The sequence below is a fragment of the Fukomys damarensis genome, unplaced genomic scaffold (assembly GCF_012274545.1).
Source record: "Fukomys damarensis isolate Sample0158 unplaced genomic scaffold, DMR_v1.0_HiC HiC_scaffold_37, whole genome shotgun sequence".
Taxonomy (NCBI): domain Eukaryota; kingdom Metazoa; phylum Chordata; class Mammalia; order Rodentia; family Bathyergidae; genus Fukomys; species Fukomys damarensis.
The window spans coordinates 54,170,220-54,197,787 of NW_022900949.1; the positions used below are offsets into that span (position 1 = coordinate 54,170,220).

The 27,568-nt window shown below is 42.9% G+C and overlaps 2 protein-coding genes across 4 annotated transcripts in view; both read left to right on the top strand.

Annotated features, from left to right (window-relative positions):
- The window catches only part of Zbtb38 (zinc finger and BTB domain containing 38), a 35,194-nt gene extending 7,694 nt beyond the window's left edge, over nt 1-27,500 (top strand). Inside the window, exons 2-3 of one of the 3 annotated variants that reach the window (XM_019205112.2) lie at nt 9,749-9,896; nt 23,858-27,500. In XM_019205112.2, the coding sequence (XP_019060657.1) occupies nt 23,858-27,442 (3,585 nt within the window). In that variant the 5' untranslated portion in view covers nt 9,749-9,896 and the 3' untranslated portion in view covers nt 27,443-27,500. Of the gene's footprint in view, nt 1-9,748; nt 9,897-16,352; nt 17,167-23,857 lie in introns of those variants that run through there. The other 2 variants (XM_010608210.3, XM_033759288.1) reach the window with 2 other exon arrangements.
- Rasa2 (RAS p21 protein activator 2) overlaps nt 1-27,568 on the top strand; it is a 203,036-nt gene that overhangs the window by 7,668 nt on the left and 167,800 nt on the right. The gene's annotated exons all lie outside the window — the stretch shown is intronic.

Genomic DNA, 27,568 nt, shown 5'->3' on the forward strand with positions numbered 1-27,568 from the left:
TTTTTTTTTTCCTAAATAGAAATACGCTTCTAAGTGAATATCTTAAACCTGTTTTGTTATGTATTTAATTTCTCAATGTTTGTTTGTGTTTTTGACATTTTCAGGAAGCCAATTAATTTTATATCACATGTGAATGTTCTATTTTAAAACTTTTTTTCTATTTATAACGAGTTTCTGATAAGATGATTTGCCGTTCTATTTTAGGAATACTTGTCAAGATCTTTTTTGTGTTTTCTTTTTAAAGTTTAAATAAGAGTCTTACTCCAAGTCCAGCAAATACCAGACATTAAAAAACGACCTATTTACCCCCCCACACGTGTTTCCTTTGCCCAGGGAAAATAGTAAAAATTGTGGTGATTAGTCATTGGGGTATTCAGCAAACAAATACAGTACTTTGGAGGCATGCTTTATGTTACTTCGTAGTTGACGAGGAAGGTTCTGTGTATGGGCAGAGGAGGACCTGTGAGAGGTGAGGCCTGTCCCCACAGGGTCCCTGGGCCTGCTTGCTGGGCTCAGGTTCCTGACCGGTGGCCATTTTCTGTGAGCAAGGCTGGGGAAGCTCCGCCCCCGTGCAGCTCAGGAGCGGCTGTTCTCTAAAATGAAAGCACCAGCAGAAACTCGAGCTGTTCCACAGCACAGCCTGTTCTTTAGATTTTTTTTTTTTTCTTTTTTTGGATGACTACATTTAAAGCATAATTCTTCTAAACAGCATATTGTGGGTTTTTATCTGCAGTGGGATTGGGGTTTGTTTTGGGAGCTTTGCTTTGTTTCTTGAAGACAGCTCACATAAGTCCATTCTAAAGCAGGTGAGCAGAGGAACTGGAGATACGGGTTACTGTCAGAAACCTACATTGTGTGTAATTAAATTGATTTGGGAAATTAATTGGCAAAACGAACTGGAACTTAGTTTCTCAATGTTTCTCCGGCTCCCCAACCATTTTCCCCATTCTTTTAAACCATTGCGCATATATCGATAACCATACTGGCCAGGGGTTTTGGAGCCTTTCATAGAACCAAAGTCCCTGTGCCTCTCCTGTACCTCACACCTAGCTACTGGCTTGTTCAACATCTGTGCCTCCTGAACCCAGGGCAGAGGTGGTTTTCACAACTCTTGGCTGCCTCAGAGGCCCGTGGCACCACAGCTGGCCTTGCTGCAAAATCGAGGCACTGCCAGCGGTGGCTTCAAACTGGGATTGTAGAGGACATTTGTGGGAAATGGGGAAGAACAACCTGTGTGCAGTAAGAGAATGTACCTGGTTAAGTGAACATCCAGGAGCCAAGGCTGGTACCCATGGTCTCTGTGCATCGGCATTTTGATCTGAAACCAGCTGGGAAGTCGTGCAAACAGGCCATTGAGGGGAGGAGGAGGTGGTGAGGGTGCAGCGAGGCAATAGTTCCAGCAGCCTTACTCCAGGGTGTTCATGTGGGAGAGACGCACTGTTCTCCAGACTAAGGTGATCAACTTCCTTCCCATCCCCCTGAGGTCTTTGGAACAGAAATTTGCTCGCTGGAGTCGACCACCATTGTTCCATGGAGCTGCTGTGGGGATTCCTTGAGACTGTTTGTGCCTTGGTGAATATGCTTTATTGGTTTGTTTTTTGAGGCAGGATCTCACTATATAATTCAGGCTGGTCTTGAACTCACTATGTAGCCCAGGCTGGCCTCAAATTCAGGGTGATCCTCCTGCCTCAGCCTACCAAGTGCTGAGATAATGGGCATACCCACCACACCTGAGTTGGGACTCTTAACGAGGGAAGGCTGGGTGATGATAAGTCTGATTTCATGAAGTGCTGAATAGGAGTTGAATATCACCTTTTTGAAAGGAGCAGAACCCATTATTAAAGTGACTCAAGCGAAATAAAGAGTTTGCTGTCTGTACTCGGCCTCTCGGGATTCCGGTACAGAGAAATTTTCCTAATGGGAACGAACAAACTGGAGGGATCCAGGGAAATTGTGTGTCACCCACATACATTCCGTGTTAAGGCTTCTCACCACCTGTCCTTCATAGAGAGGGAGAACCTCAGTGGTTCTGACAGCCTGAGTACTAACACCCCATCATTGAAATTTTAGGACAGTGAATCACTGTACAGAGATTGAAATTTTAAAGGTAAAAGATCTGCAAGTGATTTGTACTTACATTTTATACGTTAGAGTCTAAAACTTTTAGGGACAGGAAAGTAATATGAAAGAAGTAATACGGGTTTAAGACGATGAAGAAAGGTTAGACTGGAACTAACTGGAGGGCGCTGGAATTTTTTAAATACTGTCAGAGTCTAATGAATGTGGGCTGCATTCAGTGTAGCCTGTAATATCACTGGACTCAGTCCACTAGTCAGGATTCCCACAGTGGCATCCTGCAGTCTTCACTTGGAAAGTGTTGGGCTTGAAGCTGTCTTGTGGGCCCGCCCCAGGGAAGAGTAGGGGCCATCGAAACTTCTTCATGTCACAGTATACAAATCAGTCACTTCAGACAAACCATGTACATCTCATGTGAGCAAAATGATTGTGTCAGTGGGGTCAGCCACAGAACACAACCTGTATGTCCAGTGACACCTGAAGAGGCATCACACATAGCGTGTTAGGTTTGCCAATCCCAGAATGAAACAGGAAGACCCCATCAAAGGACAAAGGCAGCCAAATGGAAGCAAGTCTGTAGAGGCTAACCTGGATGGCATCGGGTGGTGGGTGACAGCAGGCAGTCCTGATGGACCACGTCTGTGGTGTTGACCCACTTCGCCCAAGGACGGTTCTGAAATACCAAGTAGCAGTCCCAGACTGGAGCAGGATGAGAACTGTCCTCTCCCTCTCTGCTGACTTTTCATTGACCTGCATTCACTTGAACTTACAATACCTTCCCCTTTTGTTAAACATCTTTTAACCACTCCCATTTCCCTCTTGATGCTGGGTGAGTCATAATTTCTGCAAAGGACTGAGCACAGGCTTGACATATAGAAGATGCTCAGTAAATGTTAGCTTTTGTTATTATTGGCATCATCACATAGCTGTGAGCATTATAATTTTGATCATTGCACCAGAGCAAAGGAACTTGGTTTCTTTAAACTCCGTTGAGAGCACTTACATGGGCTTTGGCCATCCCTACCCTGACATAAGTAAAGATAGACTACGGATGCCACAACTTTTGGTAGACTCTGTCCTGTTTACTTCACCCACTTTTATTATAAGAACTAGGATTTTCTTGGTATTCTGGCAGTAAATAGAAACAGGTTTCTGCTATATGGGATGGCCTCTAGGGGGAGCCAGGATGTGAAGTCATTCTAGGATTTTGTTGCAAGGTACCCATCGGTGCTTCGGGGGGGTCCTGATGTTTGCTGCTCAAAGCATGATCCTTGGCCTGGCAGCATGGGCACAACGTGGAATCCTATTGTAGGTGCTGAGCGTCGAGCCGCACTCCAGACTGCGCATCCAGGAATCCACCTGAGATCCCCCTGGACTCACACACGTTGCCATTTGCAGAGCACTGCTCTGGACACTATTGTGAAGCACAGGGACAGACGTACACAAATCGGCCCCTATGAGATTGCTAACTTGCTGGCCAGGAGGCGTTTTGACAGAGTCTTAGGAGCTGTGGGCAGGGGAGCTGTGGCTTTTGAGTTCTGCCATTGAAATGTATTATGGGGTGACTTTGACCACTGTAAGAATCTAGTTCTGAAAGACTATTACAGCTGGGTTTCAAAGAAGGAAAACTCCTGCCTTTGGGAGAAAGAAAACCTTTGTGTGCCTGGTGCAATAAAAATAATTATAATGTAGGACTTTAATGGAGGATCATATATCGGTGTAAAACTGAGGAGTGATCTGTAGCCAACCCACCCAGCTGGCCTTCACTGCCTGTCTCAGGTCCTGAGCCCCTGGTGCCACCTGTGGAAGCCAATGCATTCTTCTGAGCTTTCCCTACGCAGGTGCCTCTTGTGGGAGACCTAGACCCGCGGGTGAAGAAGAATGAACGACAGAGACACAGAGTCATTTTAACATGCAGGTAGCCAAGGGGATCCTGCCTTTTAGTAGGCAGAGGAGCCACCAGCATCTGACTCATCTTGCCTTTATTCACCCAAACACAAGTACAAGCAATCGAAGTAACACAAGATTCATCTGGTTTCCAATATTCATTAGTACATACTCTGGTAAACAACTTAACCTCAGCTGTCTTGAGTTTTCCCTGAACTCTGCAGTCTGCAATCACCCCTAAGTGCAGCCTTTCTCCTTGTTGCTCACAAAGAAGGCCAATTAGTCCTCAATTCCCCCCTGGTCTCCCACAGTGATCCACTCTCCATGAAGATGTATGTGACCCTCGTGGGACCCATGACATTGGAGAAGTATCAGAACTTCCCCAGTGTTAGTGACCGACCATATGGCCTGCTCCTAAGGAAGCATTTTGAAAGACAGAAATAATCCCATTCTTCCATGGTGTCCTGATGTCTGGACTAGAAACTACTAGGCTGGTGAGGACAAAAGGTTGGAAATCCTAGCTTCGTATCAAATTAATCCAATTTAGAAAATGAGCAATCTTTTCAGCCCTTCAAAACTCTTGTCTATGTTTTAAAGGTAACATAGTCAATTTAGAGTTTGTTGATTTAGGGTTTGTTTTTTCCATTCTATGTAGTACTTTTCAGGTCATTTTTGCCCTGGACACTTAGTGATCTGAGGTCCCTTGAACAAGCCTTAAGACCCCCTGAAATCTTGAAATGGGTAGAAGAGGGTCCCTCCTTCTCTCTCTCCCTCCTTTTCTTCCTTCTCTTCCTGCCTTTGTTGAGAAAGAGTTTGCAGTTCATCTCTCTTCCATTCCTCCACATCTCTTATTGCCATGGTGTCTGTTACAAGCTGAATGGTGTCCCTCCTCCACAGGAGACAAGTCCTATAACCTGGAACCTGTGAGTATGCCATTATTAGGGAAAAAAAGGTCTTTGCAAATATGATTAAGGATCTTGAGGTGAGATCATCCTAGATTATCAGGCAATCCCTGTGTGTCCTTAGAAGAGACACACAGATTGGGTCTTACTGCACACACCTATAATCCCAGAGCTGCAGCAGGAGGGATGTAAATTTGAGCCCAGCCTGAGCAATTTAGTAAGATCCTGTCTCAAAATTAAATATATGTATATGAAAGAACTGGAGATATAGCACAGTGTGAAAGCCCTAGGTTCAATCCTAGGGAAGGGGAGATGGGGGGGCATAAAATGAAGAAGACTGTGAAGACAAAGGCAGAGGTTGGAGTTATACAGCCATAAACCAAGAAAAGATTAGAACCATTGAAAGCCAGAAGCAAGGAAGGACCCCTACACACACACACACACACACACACACACACACACACACATACAATCACACACAAAATCATACAATCACACATAATTTTCAAAGCAAATATGACCCTTCTAACAGCTTAAATTTGAATATCTAGCCTCTGGTATTGTGCGAAGATAAATTACTGTTTTAAGTAACCAAGTGTGTGGTAATTTGTGGCAGCCCCCATTGGAAATTCCTTCAGTAACCAAACCTAGCCTTGGTCCAGAAGCACTGGGAGCTTGTTAAAAATCAGAGTCTGAGGGCTAGGGATTTTCCTCCATGGCACCGTGCCTGCCTCACAAGCATAAGGTCCTGAGCTCGAGCCTCGGTACTAGGGAAAAAAAACAAAAAACAGGTCTAGTAAACTCAGATTTAAATCAGGGGTGATGTGGACTTGTAGTCCTAGCTACTCAGGAGGTAGAGGCCAGAAGATTCCAAGTTTGAGGCCAGCCTGGACAATTTAGTGAAATCCTGTCTCCAAATAAAATTTTAAAATGGACAGGGGCTATTGCTCAGGGATGGAGTGCTTACCTGTTATGCACAATCCTTAGTACCTTGCTCCTGGGTTTCCTGATTCGGGTAGTCTGAAATGACATAATATAAGTGATTCTGATGTGTCCATTCATCCTCCCCACAAATCAGCTCTTTGAAAAGACTGTCTAGGCAACAGGACCAGCTCACCAGACACTCTTCCCTCTTCCCTAATTTCCAATTTGATTCTTCCATCCAGGTAGCGCTTTTTCCTTTTACCCCACTGTTTCCTTGCATTCTTTCTAGACCCTCTGCAGACATCTTTCTCAGCACTGCTCCCAAAAATGACCGAATCATTCCTGTTTAAAGTTTTTTCAAATAATAAACTTTTGTCACTGACTTACCGTTGTCCAGGTTGTGCATTAGAATCACCTGCACAGCTTTTTGAAAAAAATCCCAATACCAAGACTCCACCCAAGGCCAAATAAATCAGAATCTCAAGTTGGGCCCTGAGTATTCGTTTACAGTAGTCTCAAGTTCCTGCAGTGATTCTACCATGCAGCAAGGGGCTGAGACTGTGCAGTTGGAGAATACAGTCCAACGTGTGATATTTGAAATTTCCTGCCTGGGGTCCTGCCAACCGCCCACCTCATCTCCACCCATCCTGAGTGAGCAGCTGCTACCTCACCTCTTTGTCCTTCCCCACGTGGCTCCTTCTTAGGCCTCCTTGCATTTGCGAAGACCTCTGCCTAGAAAAGAATGACATTTTTTTCTCTTGGATTTTAAGGAGACACACCCTATCCTTCAACACTTAACCCTAAGGTCTTTCTCTGACCTTCCTTCCTGGAACTCAAGCCAGGACACCATCTCCACAACCCTGGACACCCCTTCACGTGCCACAGTGATCATCCTACACGAGCCATTTTATGTCCATCTCCTCCATTGAACTGTGGGTGCCGGAAGGCTGCTGAGGGAAGAAATCAAGGACTCAAAAGGGCCAGCTGAGGAAATGCGGTACATAGTGAGTTCAAGGTCAGCCTGGACTGCATAGCAAAATACTGTCTCAAAAAAAAAAAAGATGATGGCTTTTATATATTAACATTTAGATCACACACATGTAGTCTTTTTAGCAGTTTGAAATCCAAAGCCACAAGATCAGGGTTACAAACAGCTTTGCCAACTACAAGTTATGTCTGTATGTGGGACTTTGGTTTAACTTTTCTGAACCTCACTGTCTCATCTTTGGAATGGAAGTATTATCTCATGGCCCACAGGGGTGCTGTGAGAAGGAAAATCAGCTGGCGTGTATGAAAGTGATTTGGAAATGGTGCAGGACTAAACAGGAACAAGGCTGGGTGTTCTTGTCTTTGTTCTGTGTTTGGGTCCAGAAAGTTAGCCCTTGGGAGGAGCCAGGATAGAGAAGGTGGCCTTCTGCTGGGTAAGCGGATGTGGGCCTGAAACAATGGCAGGCTGTCTGAATTCCATGGCAGGGCGGGGCACAGGGATGCTGGGATGTAGGCCCAAGAGAAACAGATGGATTGAGCTACTTAGGAGAACGAGGGAATGGAGGAGAATAGAAAAATTACTCTTGCTGTGTTTATTGAGACAATACAGTAGAGAGAAGGTAACTGGTTATGGTTTTGCAATGAGTCACCTATAACCCAAGACCAAGCGAGAGACTATTAGATCAGTCCCAGGGAGCTTGGAATCTTGTTCTTTTAGATTGTTCCCAACAATTCTGTTCCCAGAAATTCTGAAGCTTTCTGGATCTGAAGTCAAGACTCACTGTGCTCTCAGTGTCTCGGGTCTAATCATAATGTTACACTAACACGGCCAGAACTGCTCCTCACAAAGTCTTCTGAGGACATAGTGTACATTCAGTATCCTCCTTCTTAAAGAAGGGCTTTATCTTTTTTATTCTAGTGATTGAAACGTATTTCCTAAGTAGTTACCCGTAAACAGTAGTGCCCTTGAAGTAAGATTTGAGTGGGTAACAATCACTTTCAGCTGCAGTCATGCGCCTGGTCACTGACGACACCACCACTAAACTGGAATAGGAATCAGTGTAGCATGTTTAAACAATCAGTCGATGTACTTTAAAATAGAATTGATGCCAGGGATTTAGCTCAGTGGTTCTGCCGCCTGCCTCGCAAGGGCAAGGTCCCAAGTTTGATCCCCGGTACCCAAAATAAATTAAAAAATAGAATTGATGTCCTTAAATATTGTTTCATCAGGATGGACCAAATGAGCACAATTTTTTTTTTTTTTTTTTGTACCGGGGATTGAACTTTAGTCCTTGCGCTTGCAAGGCAGGCCACCGAACCGCTGAGCTAAATCCCCGGACCCTAGCACAATTTAATGGGAGTGTTTTAAGTTTCAATTAAGTTTCCCTTTTATAGAGGAGGAAGGATATTGAGGCTTAGGTAGGTGTGCACTCTGCAGGGTCACAGCAAGTGGGGTGCCATTTGAGGAGCATAGTATAATAAGACCTATGGAATGTGAAGCCTAGATAACAGTTTTGGTCATCCGTGAGTCATTCAGCTTCTCTGTAAAAGTCTCTGTACAGGAGAGTAGCTGAAGGAAATGGCGAAGTGGAGCCCAGGAAGGCACTCACAGGTGAGGCAGGGCAGTGGTATGGCAGAGGCCAGTGCCGGGGCCCAGGCTGAGACTTCTCTGAGGAGAGTCCCACACTGGTGGAGCAGTGCCCAGCCCTGATGCCAACAGTCTCAGAAATTGATTTGTAGCAAATGATCACTCTTTGCTCTTTGTTAGCTAAGACATCCCAAGCTCATGTTATGCTGAAGCAGTGCTTACTCATCTACCCTACTCATTTTGAGTTAAGTTTGGGGGGCTGGATTTGCTGTGTCCTTGGAACACAAGAGCATCTCTTCGTAAGGCTGCAGCCCCACCTTGTGGATGCTGCACTCTGAACTGGGAATGGGCTGTGGTCACGCACTGTGAAGGACCCAAAGGGCTTGGATCAGGGGATGAGGTGTTTAGGAGAGACTGCCTGCTCTCCGAGGCAGGAACCCCTCGAGGGACTTAATGTAACAACTCTACCCCTATTAAGGCCAAGGCCCCTAGAGAGACAAGGGACAGGCTCAGCAGCACAGAAAGAGCAAGGCCCTCCTGGGAGTTGTGGCGTAGCTCACGGGTCTTGTTTACGAGAGCAGGACTGGTACAGAGGCTTCCTGGGGAGGGAGACCCACCTCTTGCACCCAACCCTACTTCTCTCTGGTCTAGGACACTCTGTGCCCTGCCTCCTCTCCTTGCTCTGACTGCTGCCATCCAGAGCATAACTCACTTAATTGTGTATAAAAGCCCTCTACCCACCAAGATGAGGGTGGCATAGAATGCAGGTGTGAGGAGGACACAGCGCTCCTCTTGTAAAAACACTTTGGCTTTCCCAACCGATTTCCTAACGTTCTGGCAAAGCTCACTGCCTTGCTGTTTCTGTGTGTACAGAAATTAGATAATACTCTAAGGGGGATGGGCTCAGGGCGGTCATGTTCAGCCCCTCAACCCAGATGGGACAGGGCAGTGGGAATGGGACTGTAGAAGCCCCTCAAGGGTGAGAAGCTCTCCTCTGGCTGTTCACAAGCTCTGTCCTCCTGTCTAGTTCGCCATCACCATAGGGGACTGGGGAACTGTATCATTAATGGGCATGTGTTGGGTTACCCAAATAGCAGAGTCACTAATTTTATTAATGCTAGCATGTAGTTACTGAGTACATCGTCGTAGTATTTTGTCCTGATACGTGTACCTATCCTTTGACAGTGTTCTTCTGAGTGCGTCACTGCACCAAAACTAGCATATTCTCCCAAGGTCTCAGTGCAGAAACTCTTGCTATATTGCTTCTAGTCTGGCTAAACGTTTATTTTTGCATTTACGCCCACAAGTCCTTTTTTAGCTAGCTTCTCGCGTTTTGGGGTCGGCCTGGTCTGAGACCCTAGCTCCTGACCCTTCCACCCACCAGAACTAATCCTGCCTGGATGTATGGAAATCCTCAAAGCTGAGGTTCACCAGGTCGCTCTGGACTTCAGCCTCTGGAAGGCCCCGCCGGAAGTGCGTCCAGTTCTCTTCCAGCCCTCTGGCGCTGCGATGGTTGCTGGCATCACAGTGAGGTAGGCTGAAGGAAGGAGTTGCAGCTGTTGTTTTGTTTTGTTTTTTCTAGAATTTTAATAGAAAATTATCAGAAAGATTTATCAGAAATTTATATGAGAAAAGAGAAATAGATTGAGATACTACATTTTATCTGTATTCGTATAATCTTTTTAAAAAGTGAAGTTACACTGTTATAGCCACTTTATAACTTTTTTTTAAGCAAAACATTTATTGGTACATTTTAGGCATACTTAGAATGTAAACGAACTTGTCCAAGTTCATACAGCTAGTAAGTTAGCAAAGCTGCAATTTGAGTCCAAGTGCTTGTAAGCAGAAGCCCCGCTTTACTTGCAGAGGATAAAGATAACTATACCGGAAGAGCCAGGTGTAGTGGTGAACACCTGTGATCTCAGTACACAGGATGCTGAGGCAGGAGGATTGCCACGAGTTGGAGGCAGTGTGGGCTTCATATTAAGTTCAAGGCCAGCCTGGAGTACATAGCAAGGTTCTATCCCAAAAACAAGCAATCAAAAACAGGAAGAACCAGGCGTGGTGGTACATGCCTATAATCCCAACACTCACCACAAGTTTGAGACTGGTCTGGGCTACATACTGAATTCAAGGGCAGCCTGAACTGCATAGTGAGACCCCATTAAAAAAACAAAACAAAAAAAAAGAGCTGGGGACTTAGCTCAGTGGTGCCCAGCCTACCTTGCAAGCACAAGGTTCTGGATTTGTTCCCCAGTACTGGGAAAAAAGAAAAGAAAAGAAAAAAAAGAAAGTGTACAGGAAGAGAAAGGGTGGCCTGGTAAAACAGGAAAAGGAAAGCTTTTGATTACAGCTGACAGTTGCTGATGAATTTAGTCAAGTACTTTGATAGAAGCTTGAAACATAAATTAGAATAAAACACATAAATGCGCTGAACTCCAAACTGAACCCCAGTGTTATTATTGAACAAAACACAAGATATTGAATCCATCAAATTGAGACAAAAATTCTTAAATTAAAAAAACCAAAATATGAAAATATTCTCTAAAATAAATCGTAACCAAACTGATAATATTCTTAAGATTTCTAGTACAAAGAGCTCGGTGGTCCTAAGACTGCACTACAAAAATACATGAAGAGAAGGGATCAAATGTGGTCTTCCCAGAATCTGTAAACAGATTAGAGAGGAAATGAGGCAGAATCCTGGGGAAGAGAAAACAATGTCCCCGTCCAAAACAGGCATATAAGGCAACAAACAGATAATACTCTAGTCCTTGTTTTTATTTGTAAATTTATAGCCAAATTTGGGTGAGCTTTTGAACAAGAGGGCAAGTACACATAATAGAAGTTTATTTGTCTTAAAAAAGATTATTTTGGCCCCCTTCATTACTGAGCTTTTTACCAGAACAGTTAACAAATAGCCAACTTGAAAGATTTTTATTTAATACCTTTTTCTGTGGGCTTAAAGGAAATGCTAACGGTGCCACTAAAGAAAGAAAAGAAAACCATTTTGATGGTATTTGTAACAAAATATCCCTGAGTATTATAGCTAAGGTCTGGGAGAAACTTTTCTATGCATTGAGGAAGAAGGATTTGTTGGCGCCTTTCTGGGGTGTCAAGCAGTATGAAGGGCTGGAGAGCTCTGAGCTGTTAGGAATTTCTTGTTCCCTAATTTTGAGCTTAGGGCCAAGGCTTAGCTAGTACATGACATTTGCAACTGCTAATACAGTGATCTGATAATAGTAATAGTAGCTACAGTTTATGGAACTTGATTCTGTGCTATATACTACAGCAAACACTTTGTGGGTATTATCATTTAGTCCTCATGTTAACCCTACTAGATTCGATTATTAGCTCCATTTGACAGATGGAGGAACTGAAAACAAAGACTTTAAGAAACTTGCCCAAAGTCATGACAGCACCAGAACCACTTGACAGCAAGGCCTAGGCTCTTTGCTACTGTCTGGGACTAAACATGGTCTGTCTTACCCTAAATTATTCTGTAAAGCCCTGTTTTATAAATGGACTAGTATAGTGCTTTGGGTCTCTTTCTATCCTCCCAGATTTTACTCTCCCTACCATTCCCTTTCTGTACCCGCTTCGGTGCTAAGGTTTGTATTATACTCAAATGGTAGGTAATAAGCATTCGTAACTACTGTCTTGGAACAAAAATAGATACAAATAAAACTAATTAATGTTTGAGTCCCACATATTTAAAGTTTACACTTTTAAAGAAAATGATTTAAAAATAAGAGTGTCATGGAAAATACTGAGTTTCCCTTAAATATTCACCCCACAGACTCCTGGTAAGTACTTTTACCTCTGGGCATGTTAGAGAAATGGCCGCCTGCTGACAGAGAGCAGGCCTGCACCTGGGGGGATTTACCTGGCCAAGCAGAGCCAGTGTCTCGCAGGTTTAGGCTAGATACACCTTGGACTGGTGCTCCTGGCGGACCTCTCAAGTCCAGCCTAGAGTTTGCCAGACACACACTGGGAGTGGTCTAGGGCGATGCTTTATGCACCTTGGAAGTTTGGTTCCTAGTACATACATATTTCACTAAGCACAACCAGAAAGATATGGAGAAGCTAAGTTTTTAATTATGTCTTGGTGCTCCTGATCTTGAAATGAATAGTGTGGTAATTACACTGCCTGGGTTTGAATCCCAGCTCTGCCACCCATTAAATGATCTGGGCCAAGCTCCCCAGCCTCTCCCAGTTTTATCATTTCCAAATACGTCGCTGTGAGGAGTCAGTGGCATAATGTATATGTAGTGTGTACAGGTGCTGGGCACACAGACATCTTGTTGGCTGTACTTGAAACATTTACATGTTCTTTCTACTGCCAAATGAGTAAGTTGCAGTGGGGACATTGATGCTTGGGGAGGTGTCACTTCCTGGGGAGGCTCTGGCATATGCAAGAGACATAGCCCCTTTAGGATGTAATTATTAGTCATGAGCCACCTTGTTGTGTCACATATCTGTACTTTTCAGCAATATACATACTAGTAAAACACACAGCAGGATGCAAAGACTCACGGCTGCGCAGAGAGAACCTCCCAAAACTCTGATGGCAAGCTTTTATTTTATTTTATTTTATTTTTTTGAGGTTCCCCTTCTGAGTTTGATTTGAAAACTTGCGCTGAGAGCCACGATGGTTAAGCACACATTACTATAGTAGGTCTTTTCCATCTTGCTGTTGGTTGTCTGATGGAGGAAGAGAGAGTCTGTGTTTTTTTGAGGGTGTCCTATGTCAGGGCTCTGGGACACACAAGCATTCACAGTTCCACAAGTCATAGGTCCCAGCACCATCACTTGGTCAGCTTCTCAGGAGAGGAATCTAAATGAAAGAGAGAAAGTGCTCAAAAGGAATTTCAAACAGCACTCAGGAGGCTGAGACAGGAGGATCTCTGTGAGTTTGAGACCAGCCTGGGCTACATAGTGAGTTCCAGGTCAGTCACAACTACAAAGTGAGACCCTGTCTCACAAAAAAAAAAAAAAAAAAAAAAAAAAAAGGATTTCAAAATGGTTAGAAGGAGTGAGGACGCTGTGAGAGCACTCCCATATCCTGCTCAGAGGGAGGAGGACATCGTGGAAATGAAGTCTTTCAATATCAAGGCCTGACTCTACACACATGTGCTGCCAATTTTACATTTCTAACATGAAAAAGTACTAATTTAAATTTGTTGCCAGTGCAGTCCAGCTACCCAAAACAAAGTTCTAGTACCTGGATGTTGAACAAAACCTCTCAGCAGAATTTGAAGGATTGCTCTTTTCCTTCCTTTAGCCAAAGCAGCAGTAATAAGCAATTTGTCAGTATAATGGAGCTGTGTTTCAGTATTTTAACTTGTTTGGACAGTAATCTTCCCGACAGTCATTTGTCTTATGCAGCTGAGCTCTAGGCCAGCAATGTTGATTTGTTTTGCGTGTGGTGTTTTGGTTTTCCCTTTTCTATATTGGAATACCCTTTGTGACTTTTTTTATATTCAACAGGATCTTTTCTCATGGTAGCAAAGATGGAAAATAGCAGGCCAGTTCACAGTGGCCTGAAAACTTGGTAACACTGTCAGAAGTGGTGGCTCGATAAAGCTTAGTGTTGGGTGCTTTTTGCTTTTTCATTCATTTATTAAAGGTTTGCTAGCACCTGTTATGGGGCAGTTACCATGCTGAAGGCTAGGGAAACTGTGTAAACAGTTTCAGCCCTCACAGAATTTGTACTCTGTATTAAAGCACACATTCATCAAGTGATTGCTGTAATCATAGTTGTAATGGAAAAGCATGCTTTGAGTATGTAACAGGGGAAGCTGACTTTGGGATGGGTTTTGGGTGAAGGCCGGAGGAGCCTGCTGCCGTGGTTGAATGAGCCTCCAGACTACAAAAGCAGCTGCAGCACAGGCCCTGAGATGGGAAAGACAGGGCACATTCAAGGAATGGATAGAAGCCTGGTGTTAGAGTGGCAGGAAATGAAGTCAAACTGCAGGAGACCTCATGGTCTTTATAAGGATCATGGGATTCCCAGGTAGGTTTCTGACAAGTCTGACCAACCATGACCTGGCTCCATATTGGCCAGGGGACTCTTCCCTGTCTCAGAAGCTGGCTCTGCCCTGGAGAGTCTTCTCCCCGTGCTTCTCCAAGGCCTCTCACTCACCAGTCTCATGCAGCACCTTAACTGGCTCCTTCTCCCTAGGGCCTTTATAATCCCTGGTGGCCAACACCACCATCCCCAGACCTATAATGAGGTGGTGAGAGGCACAGGAAGACTCATTTCAGATCAACATATCCTGGCTTTATGAATGTTTTCTGGGCTGTAGGGCAAACACTGTGACTGACTGCATGACAGGTGCCACCTGGAAAATACCTACTGTATAGCCCTTGTTCACCTGGCCATCTGTGAAGGATCCCAGGTCTGAGGCCACTTGCCCAGCAGTGCTCAGATTGTCCTGGAACTGCCATCACAGTCAGGGGTCTCCTCACCGTAACTGCAGTCTGCCAAGTCCCCTTCAGGGGCCTGTTGGCACATTCTTCAGTATCTTTAGTGCTTTCCTAGCATGTGACTTGGGCTGCTGACCCCTAGAAGCCTAACACTTAGATCTCAATGTAAAGCTTCTTTAAGAGTGGTCTTGTATAATAAACCTTAGTTTGAACTCAGGGCTGTGCCCTTTTGTGATGTAGATAGCAAGTTACTTGCTCTGACTTAGTTACTGCTGTGTGTGCACATACACCTGAGGCAGCAAAGTATAGCAGGCTAAATACTGTTCTCCCAGTGGAAATCCCCCACGCTGCTATATGCAGGTCACTTCTCTGGGCTGTTTCTACATCTGTACTATTGGCATGGTGATAATAATATCAACTCCCATATCTTGAACATTGATTCTCTTAATTGATGTAATGCTGTGAGCACATAGTAACATTTCCATTTTGCATGCTCACCTCCCACAGTTGTGGAAGGGATGGAATAAATTAATGTGCAATATGCTTCCCAACCTGAAAGATATCAGGTAAAATAATTTTATTCAAAGTTGGTTGGGGAATTCAGACAAGTGAAAATTATAATTAGCAATATTTATGGTAACTGTTCTTAGGTAGTACTGACTTACAAGCATGTGCCTATTTATAATACAGATTATTAAATTTTAAACGAATATTTAAATTATATATTGGAATGTTATATCTGCTGTGGAAAAGCCAAAGTGTAGATCAGTAGGAAGGTGGCTAGGCATGAAGGGCAGAGGTACAGGTTCCATTTTTAGTCAGGGTGAGCCGTGTATATTTTGCACAAATAGATACTTCACTTATTCCTTCAACAAAAAAATTACTGACTGTGTGCCCTGGCCTGGTGATACAGCAGTGAGCAGGGAAGCAGGCAGAAGGCACAGTACCTTATCCATCCTGTTCACCTCTCACTGCTACCTCAGGGCCGGAAGAGATGTGGCAGGTAGAGTAAGCAAGGGCTGGTGCTCTGTCCACTTTAGAATGACCTGTCCTTGCCACTAGTTGGAGGTCATTCTTGTTTAGAATCCAGACTGAACTGCACCCTCCCCTACAGATTACAGTCAACTAGAAAAGCAGGGCCACTTCCATTAAACCAGGGGGCACTTTAGGTTCACAACAAAATGTATTTGGCGTTTAAAACCAACCCCTCTCCTTTTTTTCCCAGTATCCAGGATTGAACACACTGAACTTTACCCCTGACCCTTTTATTTTTCATTTTGAAACAGGGACTCAGTAAATCACTAAGTTACCCAAACTGGGCTAGAACTTGGAGTCCTCCAGCTTCTGCCTCCAGAGTACATGAACTACAGGTGTATTTCACTCAGTGTGAAACCAATTCTTAATGGTTAGCTCATCCCCACAGTGAGAAGTTTCAGGGGAGAGGAACCCTATCCTGGGGCACCCTGCCCTTCGTCCTCATCACGTTCAGATTTAAAGTGACTTCTGCATTCAAGACTCTTGCATATAGGTAGAAGTGGGCAGAAGCAAGGACATAGCACTGGAAAGCTTTAGAGATGGATTCTCTAATGCTGTTTGCCAGGTTTCCTAAGCAAGCAGGTGTCCCGGCAAGTTTGATCCTGAGGAGGTGAACCTCAAACACTCAGGCTACCCTGAAACACGGCTGCATTTCAAAAAGAAAGAAACCAAGGACTTTATCCTCCTTTCATCTTTCCAAATAAGCAGCTGAAAATGTTTAACCAGGCCCTTTGCATCATTCATGAACCCGACAATACTTGTTCTCACAGCCTATGTGCACGCAACTACAAGTCTGAAGCCGATTGTTTAGCTTCTCAAGATAATGGGTGAGGTTTCTCAGCCTCCCTCCCTCCCTCTCTGTGGGGTGCACACTAGCAACCCCCTGATGGCAGCTTAGAGTTACTCAAATGTCAATTTAAAAAGCAAACCACCCTTATCCCACTGTGCCTTCTTGAATTTGATAATGCTAAGTACATTAAAGCCTGATAAGGTAGCTCTTCTGTGCCCCTTTTTGGCCACATTTAAAAGACAAAATCAAGAGGATTTTCCTTTTCTTAGACTCAGCCCGACTCTATAAAGAGCTTCTGTTTTGTAATCTGTTTTGGAGATCTGATGCGTGTGTTTCTAACACCCCGTCACGTGAGGTCTGACGTAGATCCCAACATGACTGTGTGCAAGAGAGGTGCGTGGGATGGCGGAGCCAGCTCCCTGGAGCAAGATGTCTTTTGTCAGAACCCTTCCCGCAGGGACTAGCGGACCTGCGCAGTAGATCCCGCTCCCACACGGCACCACACGGGCCCAATATGGACTGCGAGTTTGACTTTTGCAGGATTCCAGGTCAGTACGTATCCTAAAACAGCGTGTTCTTTTTTTAGTCAGGGTTTACTTCTAAGTTTCTTTTTATAGAAGACAACGTGCAGTAGAGAGGAGGAGGTGACTCTGTCGATTCAGTTCTGTTACTTATTTTGGGAATTGAGTGGCCAAAATGCAGCGAGGGTTCTTGGCCTTGACCTCTGATCAGAAGATTTAGAAAAACGGGGTTCAGTCCAGCCCTGGAGAGTAGCTGGAAGTGACTTCCAGTTTTCACTGACATACGCTGGGAAGAGTTACTTCTCTCTTTTCTCCGTTATGTCTCAAAAGATTTACTAAGGAAAATAGACCTGATTTTATTAATAAGGCCTATAAAGGCTTATATAATGGGCTTGTAATAGAGTTGTTGGTTAATGATGTAAGGAAGTTTTTCAGAATTTCCGTTGTTAACTCATGAGAGTTGTTAACTCATGAGAGTGATATGAGAATTATCACTGTAATTTTTTTTTTTTTTTTACTCCTGCGTATTTCAGTAAAATTGCCTTAACTAATTGGATGGACAGCAGATTTATGCCAGAAATACAGAACTGTTTCCCTTGCTTTCAAATTCAGTCCCTCAGTGCCAGAAATAAGGCCTAAAAGGAACGTGGTGGCTGTAATGGGGAGGAGCTAGTTTTTAATAGGTGAATGAATAGAATTATGTGGGTAGATTACTGTGGTTATGCTAATCCTCAGATGTGGAAAGCAAGGAGGCAAACAGCAGTAAATTGTTTAAGTAGAACATAGACAGCAGCCTTTCAAAAGAGCAAGTTTCACTTTAAGGTGGACAAACCTGTTGACCCGCCTGCTTTTCAGCCATGCTCAAATCCAAGCGATAGTCATTGCCCCGAGCCTGGAAATGTAATGATGGGCATAGAGAATGCGTGTGCGTGACTGTGAGTGTGTCTGCCCATGTTTCTCTGTCTCTTGAGTTTCCCATCTGTGTACCCTGGGGATTTCTGCTTTGTGTTTTACCAACTTTGATTCACTTTGTCTTTAGACCTTTCATGCTCATTATGTGATTTACTTTATTTGCTAAAATAAAATAATTTTCTGGATGGGCATGGACTGGCCTCCACCTATAATCCCAGCTACTCCGGAGGTTGCAACAAGAGGATGGAAAGTTTGAGGACAGCCTGGACAAGATCCTATCTCAAAATAAAACAGGCTGGGGCTGTAGCTCAGTGGTAGAGTACTTGCCTAATCTGTGAAACTGTTCGATCCCCAGTACCACATGCCTGCATATGTACATACATACATACACAATACTGTAGAAAAATAATTTCCTTGGAAGCAAAAATATTTTCTTATTGGTTAACAAAGTAGTTTTATAATTACTGTAATATAGTAGTTCTGTAACTTTTTGGTCCCAGAACCTATACTTTATACTTTCACAAGAACCTTATAGTTTTACGATCATTAAAGGGCCAGAGCTGATGTTTATCAGGGTTTTGTCTATCAGTATTTACCATATTTAACTGGGCATGGTAGCACACGCCTATAATCCCAGAATTTGAGAGGCTGAGGCAGGAGGATCACCACAAGTTCAAGGCCAGGCTGAACTAGATAGCAAGACCCTGTCTCAGAACCCTTCCCTCAAAATTTACCATATTCAAAAATCTTAACAAAAAATTTAGAACCTATTATTAACTTATTAAAGTGACTGTGATTACCTCAAGTGTATAATAAAATAAAATTTTATTAAAAGTGACTATTTTTAAAGCAAAAAAATAGTGACAAGAGTGATATTATTTCACATTTTTTCAAGTATGTTCAGCTTAATAAAAACCATGCCTGCTTCTGCATTCAATTTTAATAAATTTTGAATTGTAATAATATTTTACTTGAGGTATGTAAAGAAAATCCAGCCTCATACAAATAGGTGGAAAAGGGAGGTATTTTTTATATAGCTTTTTCAGTTAATTATGGATATTTTTTGGTACTACTCCAAAATTTGACAAGTGGTACTTCATATAAATTTTTTTTTCATTCAGGGTCAGGTGTTGATAAAAATTTTTACTTCCTCGATTGGGTGTTACTGGTGTGATGCCTGCAATTTTACCCCTCCTTGCTTTTACACTACTACTACACGTGTCAACATAAATTTTTTATAAGCAAACAATATCTTAATATTATTATATAATAGTTTTGACTTCATGAACCTTCAGAAAAGGGTCTTAGGAGATTCAAAGTTACAAGGAACATACTTTAAAAGCTGCCATCTTGCCAGGCATGGTAGCACACACCTGTAATCGCAGCACTGGGGAGGCTGAGGCAGGAGGATTGTAGTGAGTTCAAGGGCAGCCTCGGCTAAATAGTGAATTCAAGGCCTGAACTACATAGCCTGTCTCAAAAAATAAAATTTTTTTAAAAGTTTGTGCTTTTTTATTTTTCTAACTTTTCCTGATGCACTTTTAGAAAAATATCTTTTAAAAAAATGACTCATTGAAATGTAAACAGTAAACTTTCAAAAGATAAGGATGGTCAGGATTGACTCACCTAAATCTAAACCAAAACTTGTAGAGGTAGAATAAATAAATAAATAAATATTGCCAGGTTAAGATGCTGGGGAAAAAATGGACAAGAATTATTTTTTCCTAGTATTTTTGCTCTCTCTAGAGCAGAATTTGGGTTCATTTAGGTCTGATTTTTAAGGTTCCAAATCAGGAAGTGTTATAAACACAAATGTAATTTAAGCCATTATCACTCAGTCTAAGGAGCCTGTTCTTCGTTGTTCAGCATCAAGATCATCAACAATGTGTTATGCAGAGAACACAAAGGTGGGTAAGGTTCTCTTTGCACTTAAGGAGCTCATAGGAAAGATATGTGAACAAATGCATATTACTATATGCTGTAATCTTAGTACTGAACCAAAAGCTAGAAATCCCAGACAGGGAGGCTACCTAGATGGGGGTGTTCCTAGAGTTCTGCAATGAATATTTTTTTATAAGCATTAAAATAAATTTTGAGTTCAGACACAACCATCACCGCTCACCACCCACCCTACTTATATCAGCCAGGGTTGTTCAGGCCCTGTGCTTGTCCTCAGGCTCTAAGCTGTTGAGGCTGAATTCTGAATGGCCTGTTAACCTAGGCTCCTGCACCCAGATTTCCTCCCTCTGAGCCTGTTCGCATGCTGCTTCCTGAATGCATTTAAACCTTCTTTCAGTTTTTGTTGGTTTTGCCCACAGTATTTCTTCTGCTCAGAACATCCTTTCCAAACCCGTTTTGTTTACTCAAGGGCCTCTGTAAATGAATTGTCATTAATCATGTAACATTTTATACTTAAGTAAAGCTTACTGTCATAGATTCCAACTCTGGGCTCCTTAAGAAAGGAAGACCTGCTTCTTTCCCCTCCACATCTCCAGCCTAGCACCATACCTGACCATGTTCGGTGTTAACATACTATGTCTGCTCAATAAAATTGAAAAAAGAATGAAGTTTTTCTTACATGCATCAAGGAGGCAAAACACAGGGCTACTTAATAACTATGACTTTCCAAGGATTTCCACCACAGAAAGATACTCCCCTGAAGGGTGTCTTACGTGGATTTTTCTGAAGTTATGAGAATATTTTAATGACATATGTAATGATGTTGTTATTATATATGTTATTCTAGCTCTAAGGATGTTAATGATTTCATTACATGTTAGCAGTCGGCCTTTTGTGAACCCTCTAACTGAACAACATGAGAGAATATGAGAGGTTTGGTAGAAGTGGATGGGGCTTTGTCTATAATCAGTTGGAACCAGGATACTGGACAGTATTTTTTAGCCTAACATGAAATATTATATGATAGACCTTTCATATCTGCAGGTTGTACATCCATAGGTCCAATTAACCAATGTTTGAAAAGAAATTGTACTGAATGTATAGAGATTGTTTCTTGTCATTATTCCCTAAACAATACAATTATTTTTGTAGCATTTACACTATATTAGGTACAATCTAGAGATTTAAAGTATATAAGAAGGGCTGGGAAGTCCTGCCTGGCAAATGCGAGGCCCTAGGTTTGATTCCAAGAAAGAAAGAGGGGTCAGGGAGAGAAAGAATACATGCACGGACCAAATGTAAATACTACCCCATTTTTTATAAAGGACTTGAGCATCCTGAGAATAGGGTGGTATCCACAGCAGGGCTGGTACTAGTCTTCTCAGGATACTGGGATGACTGTGTTCCCAAACAGAAATAGAGCCAATTAGGAGACAGATAGCACTGGGGAATATTTTGGAAGAAGCAGTAGTTTGATTAGAACTAGAAAAACAAACAGATGACATCCATATAGACTCAAACCAAGATAGAAGCCACCATTTTGAACCATATATGTTTTGTCACATAGCAGACTATCCAGTCAAGTTGGATAGAATTGAAATAAAGTATGGACTTCAGTGAAGCCAAATAAGATAAGAATATACAAGGCAATTGACAAAGTAATGCCTACAGGGGCCTAGAGCGGAGACCTCAAGGAAGGCAAAAACAACATCAGCAAAGATTGTTATCGACATGGATCTCGGTGAAGGACTGGGGCTTGGAGGGAACCCTAAAGATCCCACTTAATTGAATTCCATTTTTACTTGTAGAAATAATGTCTCACAGGTCTAGAAAGATTCATGGAAGATTGCAATTAAAGACAGAGTAAACAAGTAGAACTAACATTAAGTAAAGTAATATAACAGTTGCATCAGAAATCCAGACTAAGATAGTGTAAATAAACTAATAGTACATAAGATCCTAATGAGATAACTGACATTGTGAAATGGGAAGAAAAGGGCTAAAGGTGTAGGGAAAGTGGGAAGGGTAGGGGAAAGGTAATAAGGGAAAAGAAAAATATATGAGAAAATGAAAAGATGGAAATAAAGTGTTTGTAAATGGGGAGGGGAGGAGGGGGTGAAGGGAGGGCAGAGACAAGAGGAAAAAATGAGAACCAAGACTTGTCATGTAGAGGTACAAGATCCCAATAATGAATGTAACTGTACTGTATACCTAAAATATGTACCAATAAAGTCAAAAAAATAAAAAAAAAAAATCCAGGCTACAACTTGACAAAAGTTAGTTCTAAGCTTCCTTGTCTCAAGAATTAAAAAAAGAAACATGGTGAATATATTGTTCTTATTATCTGAATTGACTTTGTTAATAGAAAGGCATTTTTTCCCTATTGGTGAATTTGATACAAGAATATGTCAGATGAAGATTGCATAAAGAATGTTAAATATATTGACCCAGCTTATAATAGCAGCTTTACAAAAAGGTGAAGAGGGATCTTTGTGTAGCCATCTGGTTTTTCCAACTGAATAAATGCCATGAACTAACTGCTGTTCTCCAGCACTAGAAAGTCATTGCTCCACACAGTTAAAGAAATACAAGCTGTGTGGCTTTCTGGAGCTGGCGTTTGTAAGATAGCCTGGAGAGATTTGCTTTGTTTTTTTAATGCAGGAATGATCTATTAGTGAAAGTGAGAATAATGAGTTTCTGTTAGCCTTTTCTTAAGTGAAAGGTATACATCTTAGAGTCTTGAGTATTTCAGTTGTATCTCAGGTCTCCATGTACTATATGTTTCTTTTTTTCTCCCCCTGATACCGGGGATCAAACTTACACTTCTGAGGCAGGCGCAGCTCTCCTGAGCTAAATCCTTGCCCTCATGTTTCTTATTGTAAGTGTAAAAGCCACTGCTGTGGTCACCCTTCAGTAGAATATCAGTTAGTGGTCTCTGTCCATCCCAGTCTCACAGTATGTAGAGAATAATGAGATTTTTCCCATCACACGTGTGTGTTTGTGTGTGTTGGATGTGCATGTGACATATAAGAGGGTAACATATATAAAGAAGAACAAAGATGGAATCCTCAGACCAGACCAAGACCACTATTCCTTTAAATTGTTCCAATTTAGGAATCCATCCTGAGACACATTATTGTAGGCCTAGAAATACACATTCCTGGTATTGTGCTTTGTCTCCTTTTTGTTTGCCTTCAGGACGTCACAGAGTTCTGTTTGAAAACTCTAGTGTACTTTGGCAATAGTGAAGGTGACATCAAACGAAGAACGGGTCCGGTCCCCTGCAGGGACACTGGAGTAGAGGGGCAGGATGTCCCTGGTGATCGGACTCAGTCACAAGACAGCGCCTCTCCGAACAGAGCCCCAGAGCCCCAGGGGAAGAGTGGCTCTTTCCATTATTGCTGTTCCTCTGAGCAGGCACCTTCACATACAGGGACCACTAAGTGCAGAAAACTTTTTTAAAATTTATTTTCTTGCTTCATGAATTATATTTGGATCGGTTCGTCAGAGTTATCTTTGAAAAGAGTTAGGTGTGTGGCAGGACCATCACATTGCCCAACTTTAGGGTTCAATGCAGCACCCTTCAGTGACATTGGGACCCTTAACATTTGGAAAAACACTACCCCCAAATTTGGACACGTATTTATAGTTGCAATTATTTTTTTAAGTGAGGAAAGCATTCTGGGAGGATTTCCAACTCTAGCTATTAACAGTAGCGTGAGGAATAGGCTAGGGTAAGAAAAAGATTTCGCTTCTAGTGTTGACTCCAGATCTTGGGAACTACAATGAAATGAAATTAAAAACCTGAATTTCTGTAACAGAATTTTTTCTCAGAAGTTGAACATAGTCTAGAAATAAAGAAGCCACCATGGAAGGGGCTCTGATCATTTATCCCCTCTTGTTTCAGATGACAGTCATGTCCCTTTCCAGGGACCTCAAGGATGACTTCCACAGCGACACCGTGCTCTCCATTTTAAATGAGCAGCGCATCCGGGGCATTTTATGTGATGTTACTATCATTGTGGAAGACACCAAATTTAAAGCCCACAGCAATGTCCTGGCCGCTTCAAGCCTTTATTTCAAAAACATCTTCTGGAGCCATACAATCTGTATTTCCAGCCATGTCCTGGAGCTGGATGATCTCAAAGCTGAAGTGTTTACGGAAATACTTAATTATATCTACAGCTCCACAGTCGTTGTCAAGAGACAGGAAACAGTCACTGATCTTGCAGCTGCAGGGAAAAAGCTGGGAATATCATTTTTGGAAGACCTCACTGACCGCAACTTCTCAAATTCCCCAGGTCCCTATGTATTCTGCATTACTGAAAAGGGAGTGGTTAAAGAAGAAAAAAACGAAAAAAGGCATGAAGAGCCAGCCATCACGACTGGGCCAAGGATCACAAATGCATTTTCCATCATTGAAACAGAAAATAGTAATAACATGTTTTCTCCACTGGACTTGAGGGCAAGTTTCAAAAAAGTCTCTGACTCCATGAGGACAACTAGCCTTTGCCTAGGGAGGACTGACGTCTGCCACGAGGCAGAGCCCGTCCGCACACTTGCTGAGCACTCCTATGCTGTTTCCTCCATCACTGAGGCTTACAGAAGTCAGCCTGCCCGTGAACATGAGAGCAGTTCACCTGAGAAAACAGGTAGAGAAAGCGGGGAAGCTCTTGCCGCAAAACCGAAAACATGCCGAAAGCCAAAGACCTATTCCTTACCCCAGGATTCTGATTCAGCCACAGAAAACATACCACCTCCTCCAGTAACCAACCCGGAGATTAATCAAGAAAGAAGTCCACAGCCAGACGCAGTTCTCCCTCACTCAAAATCTCCCAATGACGAAGGAGATGTCCACTTTTCCAGGGAAGATGAAAATCAGTCTTCCAATATTCCTGGGCCACCAGCCATAGAAGTCCCACCTCTGGTTTACAATTGCAGCTGTTGTTCCAGATCCTTTGACAGTAGTGCTCTACTCAGTGCCCACATGCAGCTTCACAAGCCAACCCAGGAGCCGTTGGTGTGCAAGTACTGCAACAAACAGTTCACCACCCTGAACCGATTGGATCGGCATGAACAGATCTGTATGAGGTCAAGTCACTTGCCCATTCCTGGAGGAAACCAACGCTTTTTAGAAAATTGTCCCACCATTGGACAAAATGGTAGTTCCATCACAGGCCCTGAACCTTTACTATCTGAAAATAGGATTGGTGAATTTTCCAGTACTGGAAGTACTTTGCCAGAGGCAGAGCACATGGTTAAATTTGTTAATGGGCAAATGCTCTACAGTTGTGTTGTGTGCAAACGTAGTTATGTGACTTTATCCAGCCTCCGGAGACATGCAAATGTCCACTCCTGGAGAAGAACATATCCTTGTCATTACTGCAACAAAGTATTTGCATTGGCCGAGTACAGGACAAGACATGAAATTTGGCATACAGGGGAAAGGCGGTATCAGTGCATTTTCTGTCTTGAAACTTTCATGACCTACTATATACTAAAAAACCATCAGAAGTCTTTCCATGCCATAGATCATAGGCTTTCCATCAGTAAAAAGACAGCAAATGGAGGCTTGAAACCAACTGTCTATCCATATAAACTCTATCGGCTATTGCCTATGAAATGCAAGAGAGCTCCTTATAAGAGCTACCGAAATTCTTCCTATGAAAATGCTCAAGAAAACAGGCAAATAAATGAGTCTACACCTGGTACTTATGTTGTTCAGAATCCACGAAGTTCTGAATTATCTGCACTGAATTTCCAAGGTAGTGTAAACACCTTGACCAGCAGCCCAGCCATCCCATTAGAAGCATCTGTGTGTCAGGACATGCGCACTTCTGCCAGTGTGCAAAATGCAGAGGGTACCAAATGGCGAGAGCAGACAATGAAGATTGACTTAGACAATAACTTTTATTCAACTGAGGTATCAGTTTCTTCCACTGAAAATGCTGTCAGCTCTGACCTCCAGGCTGGAGATCTCCCTGTTTCATCCTTGGGTAATGGCAGTGAGAACTCAGCCTCTGTGATTAGCTACGGTGGTTCAGCACCCTCAGTCATCGTGCACAGCAGCCAGTTCTCATCAGTGATAATGCACAGCAATACTGTTGCTGCTGTGGCCAGCAGCAGCCACGGAGCCCCTTCAGACCCGGCTGTCAGTCAGCCCCCGAAAGATGACACCAAGCCCGAGACAGATAAAGTGGGTAGATTTGCTAGCAGACCCAAAAGCACTAAAGAGAAAAAGAAAACTATTCCATGTAATAAGACGGAAATTCCAGAGGAATCCAAATATGTTGCTGATCCTGGAGGGTCAGTAAGCAAAGCCACAAATACAGTTGAAGAAACCAGTAAAATTGAAACTTACATTGCAAAACCTGCTCTTCCTGGAACCTCCACAAATAGCAACGTTGCACCCCTTTGCCAAATAACGGTGAAAATTGGGAATGAAGCCATTGTGAAAAGGCATATTCTGGGATCTAAGCTGTTTTACAAGAGGGGAAGAAGACCCAAGTATCAAACACAGGAAGAGACAGTGCCCCAGGTGAGCGACCCAGAAACCCATGGAGAAAGCCCCCTTGGGCTCTGTCAATCTGAGTGTGTGGAGATGAGTGAAGTATTTGATGACGCAAGTGACCAGGATTCCACTGATAAGCCATGGCGCCCCTACTACAACTACAAACCCAAAAAGAAATCCAGACAGTTGAGAAAAATGAGGAAAGGCAACTGGCGGAAAGAACATGGAAACAAGAGCCCAAGCACAAAGTGTAAATACCCAGCCGAACTGGACTGTGCTGTGGGAAAGCCTCCTCCGGATAAGGCCTTTGAGGAGGAAGAAAATAAAGAGATGCCCAAGCTGCAGTGTGAACTCTGTGATGGAGACAAAGTGTCAGGGGCTGGAAACCTAAGCAGGCCCCACCGGCATCTCACTTCCAAGCCTTATGTCTGCGAGCTCTGTGCCAAGCAGTTCCAGAGCCCTTCCACACTCAAAATGCACATGAGATGTCACACTGGAGAGAAGCCGTACCAGTGCAAGACCTGCGGACGGTGCTTTTCGGTGCAAGGAAACTTACAGAAGCACGAACGCATCCACCTGGGCGTGAAGGAGTTCATCTGCCAGTATTGCAACAAGGCATTCACATTGAACGAGACCCTCAAGATCCATGAAAGAATCCACACTGGGGAAAAGCGTTACCACTGTCAGTTCTGTTTTCAGAGTTTTTTGTATCTCTCCACAAAAAGGAATCATGAGCAGAGGCATATTCGGGAGCATAATGGGAAAGGCTTTGCTTGCTTCCAGTGCCCCAAAATTTGCAAAACAGCTGCTGCCCTGGGGATGCACCAAAAGAAACACTTATTCAAAAACCCAAGTCAACAGGAGAAAATCGGTGACATGTGCCCTGAAAACTCAAATCCTTTAGAGAATCAACATTTCATTGATTCAGAAGACATAGACCAAAAGGATAATGTAAAATCCATTGTTGAAAATGTCCTTTGAGAGGCAATAGTTAGAAAAATCTTCAAAAAATAAGTTGGTGGGCTTTTTTTTTCTTTCTGTTTTTTTTTTTTTTTCAGGTTTTGTTTTGTTCACCTAACAGTCATGAAGGAGTGAAATGTTTTTAAA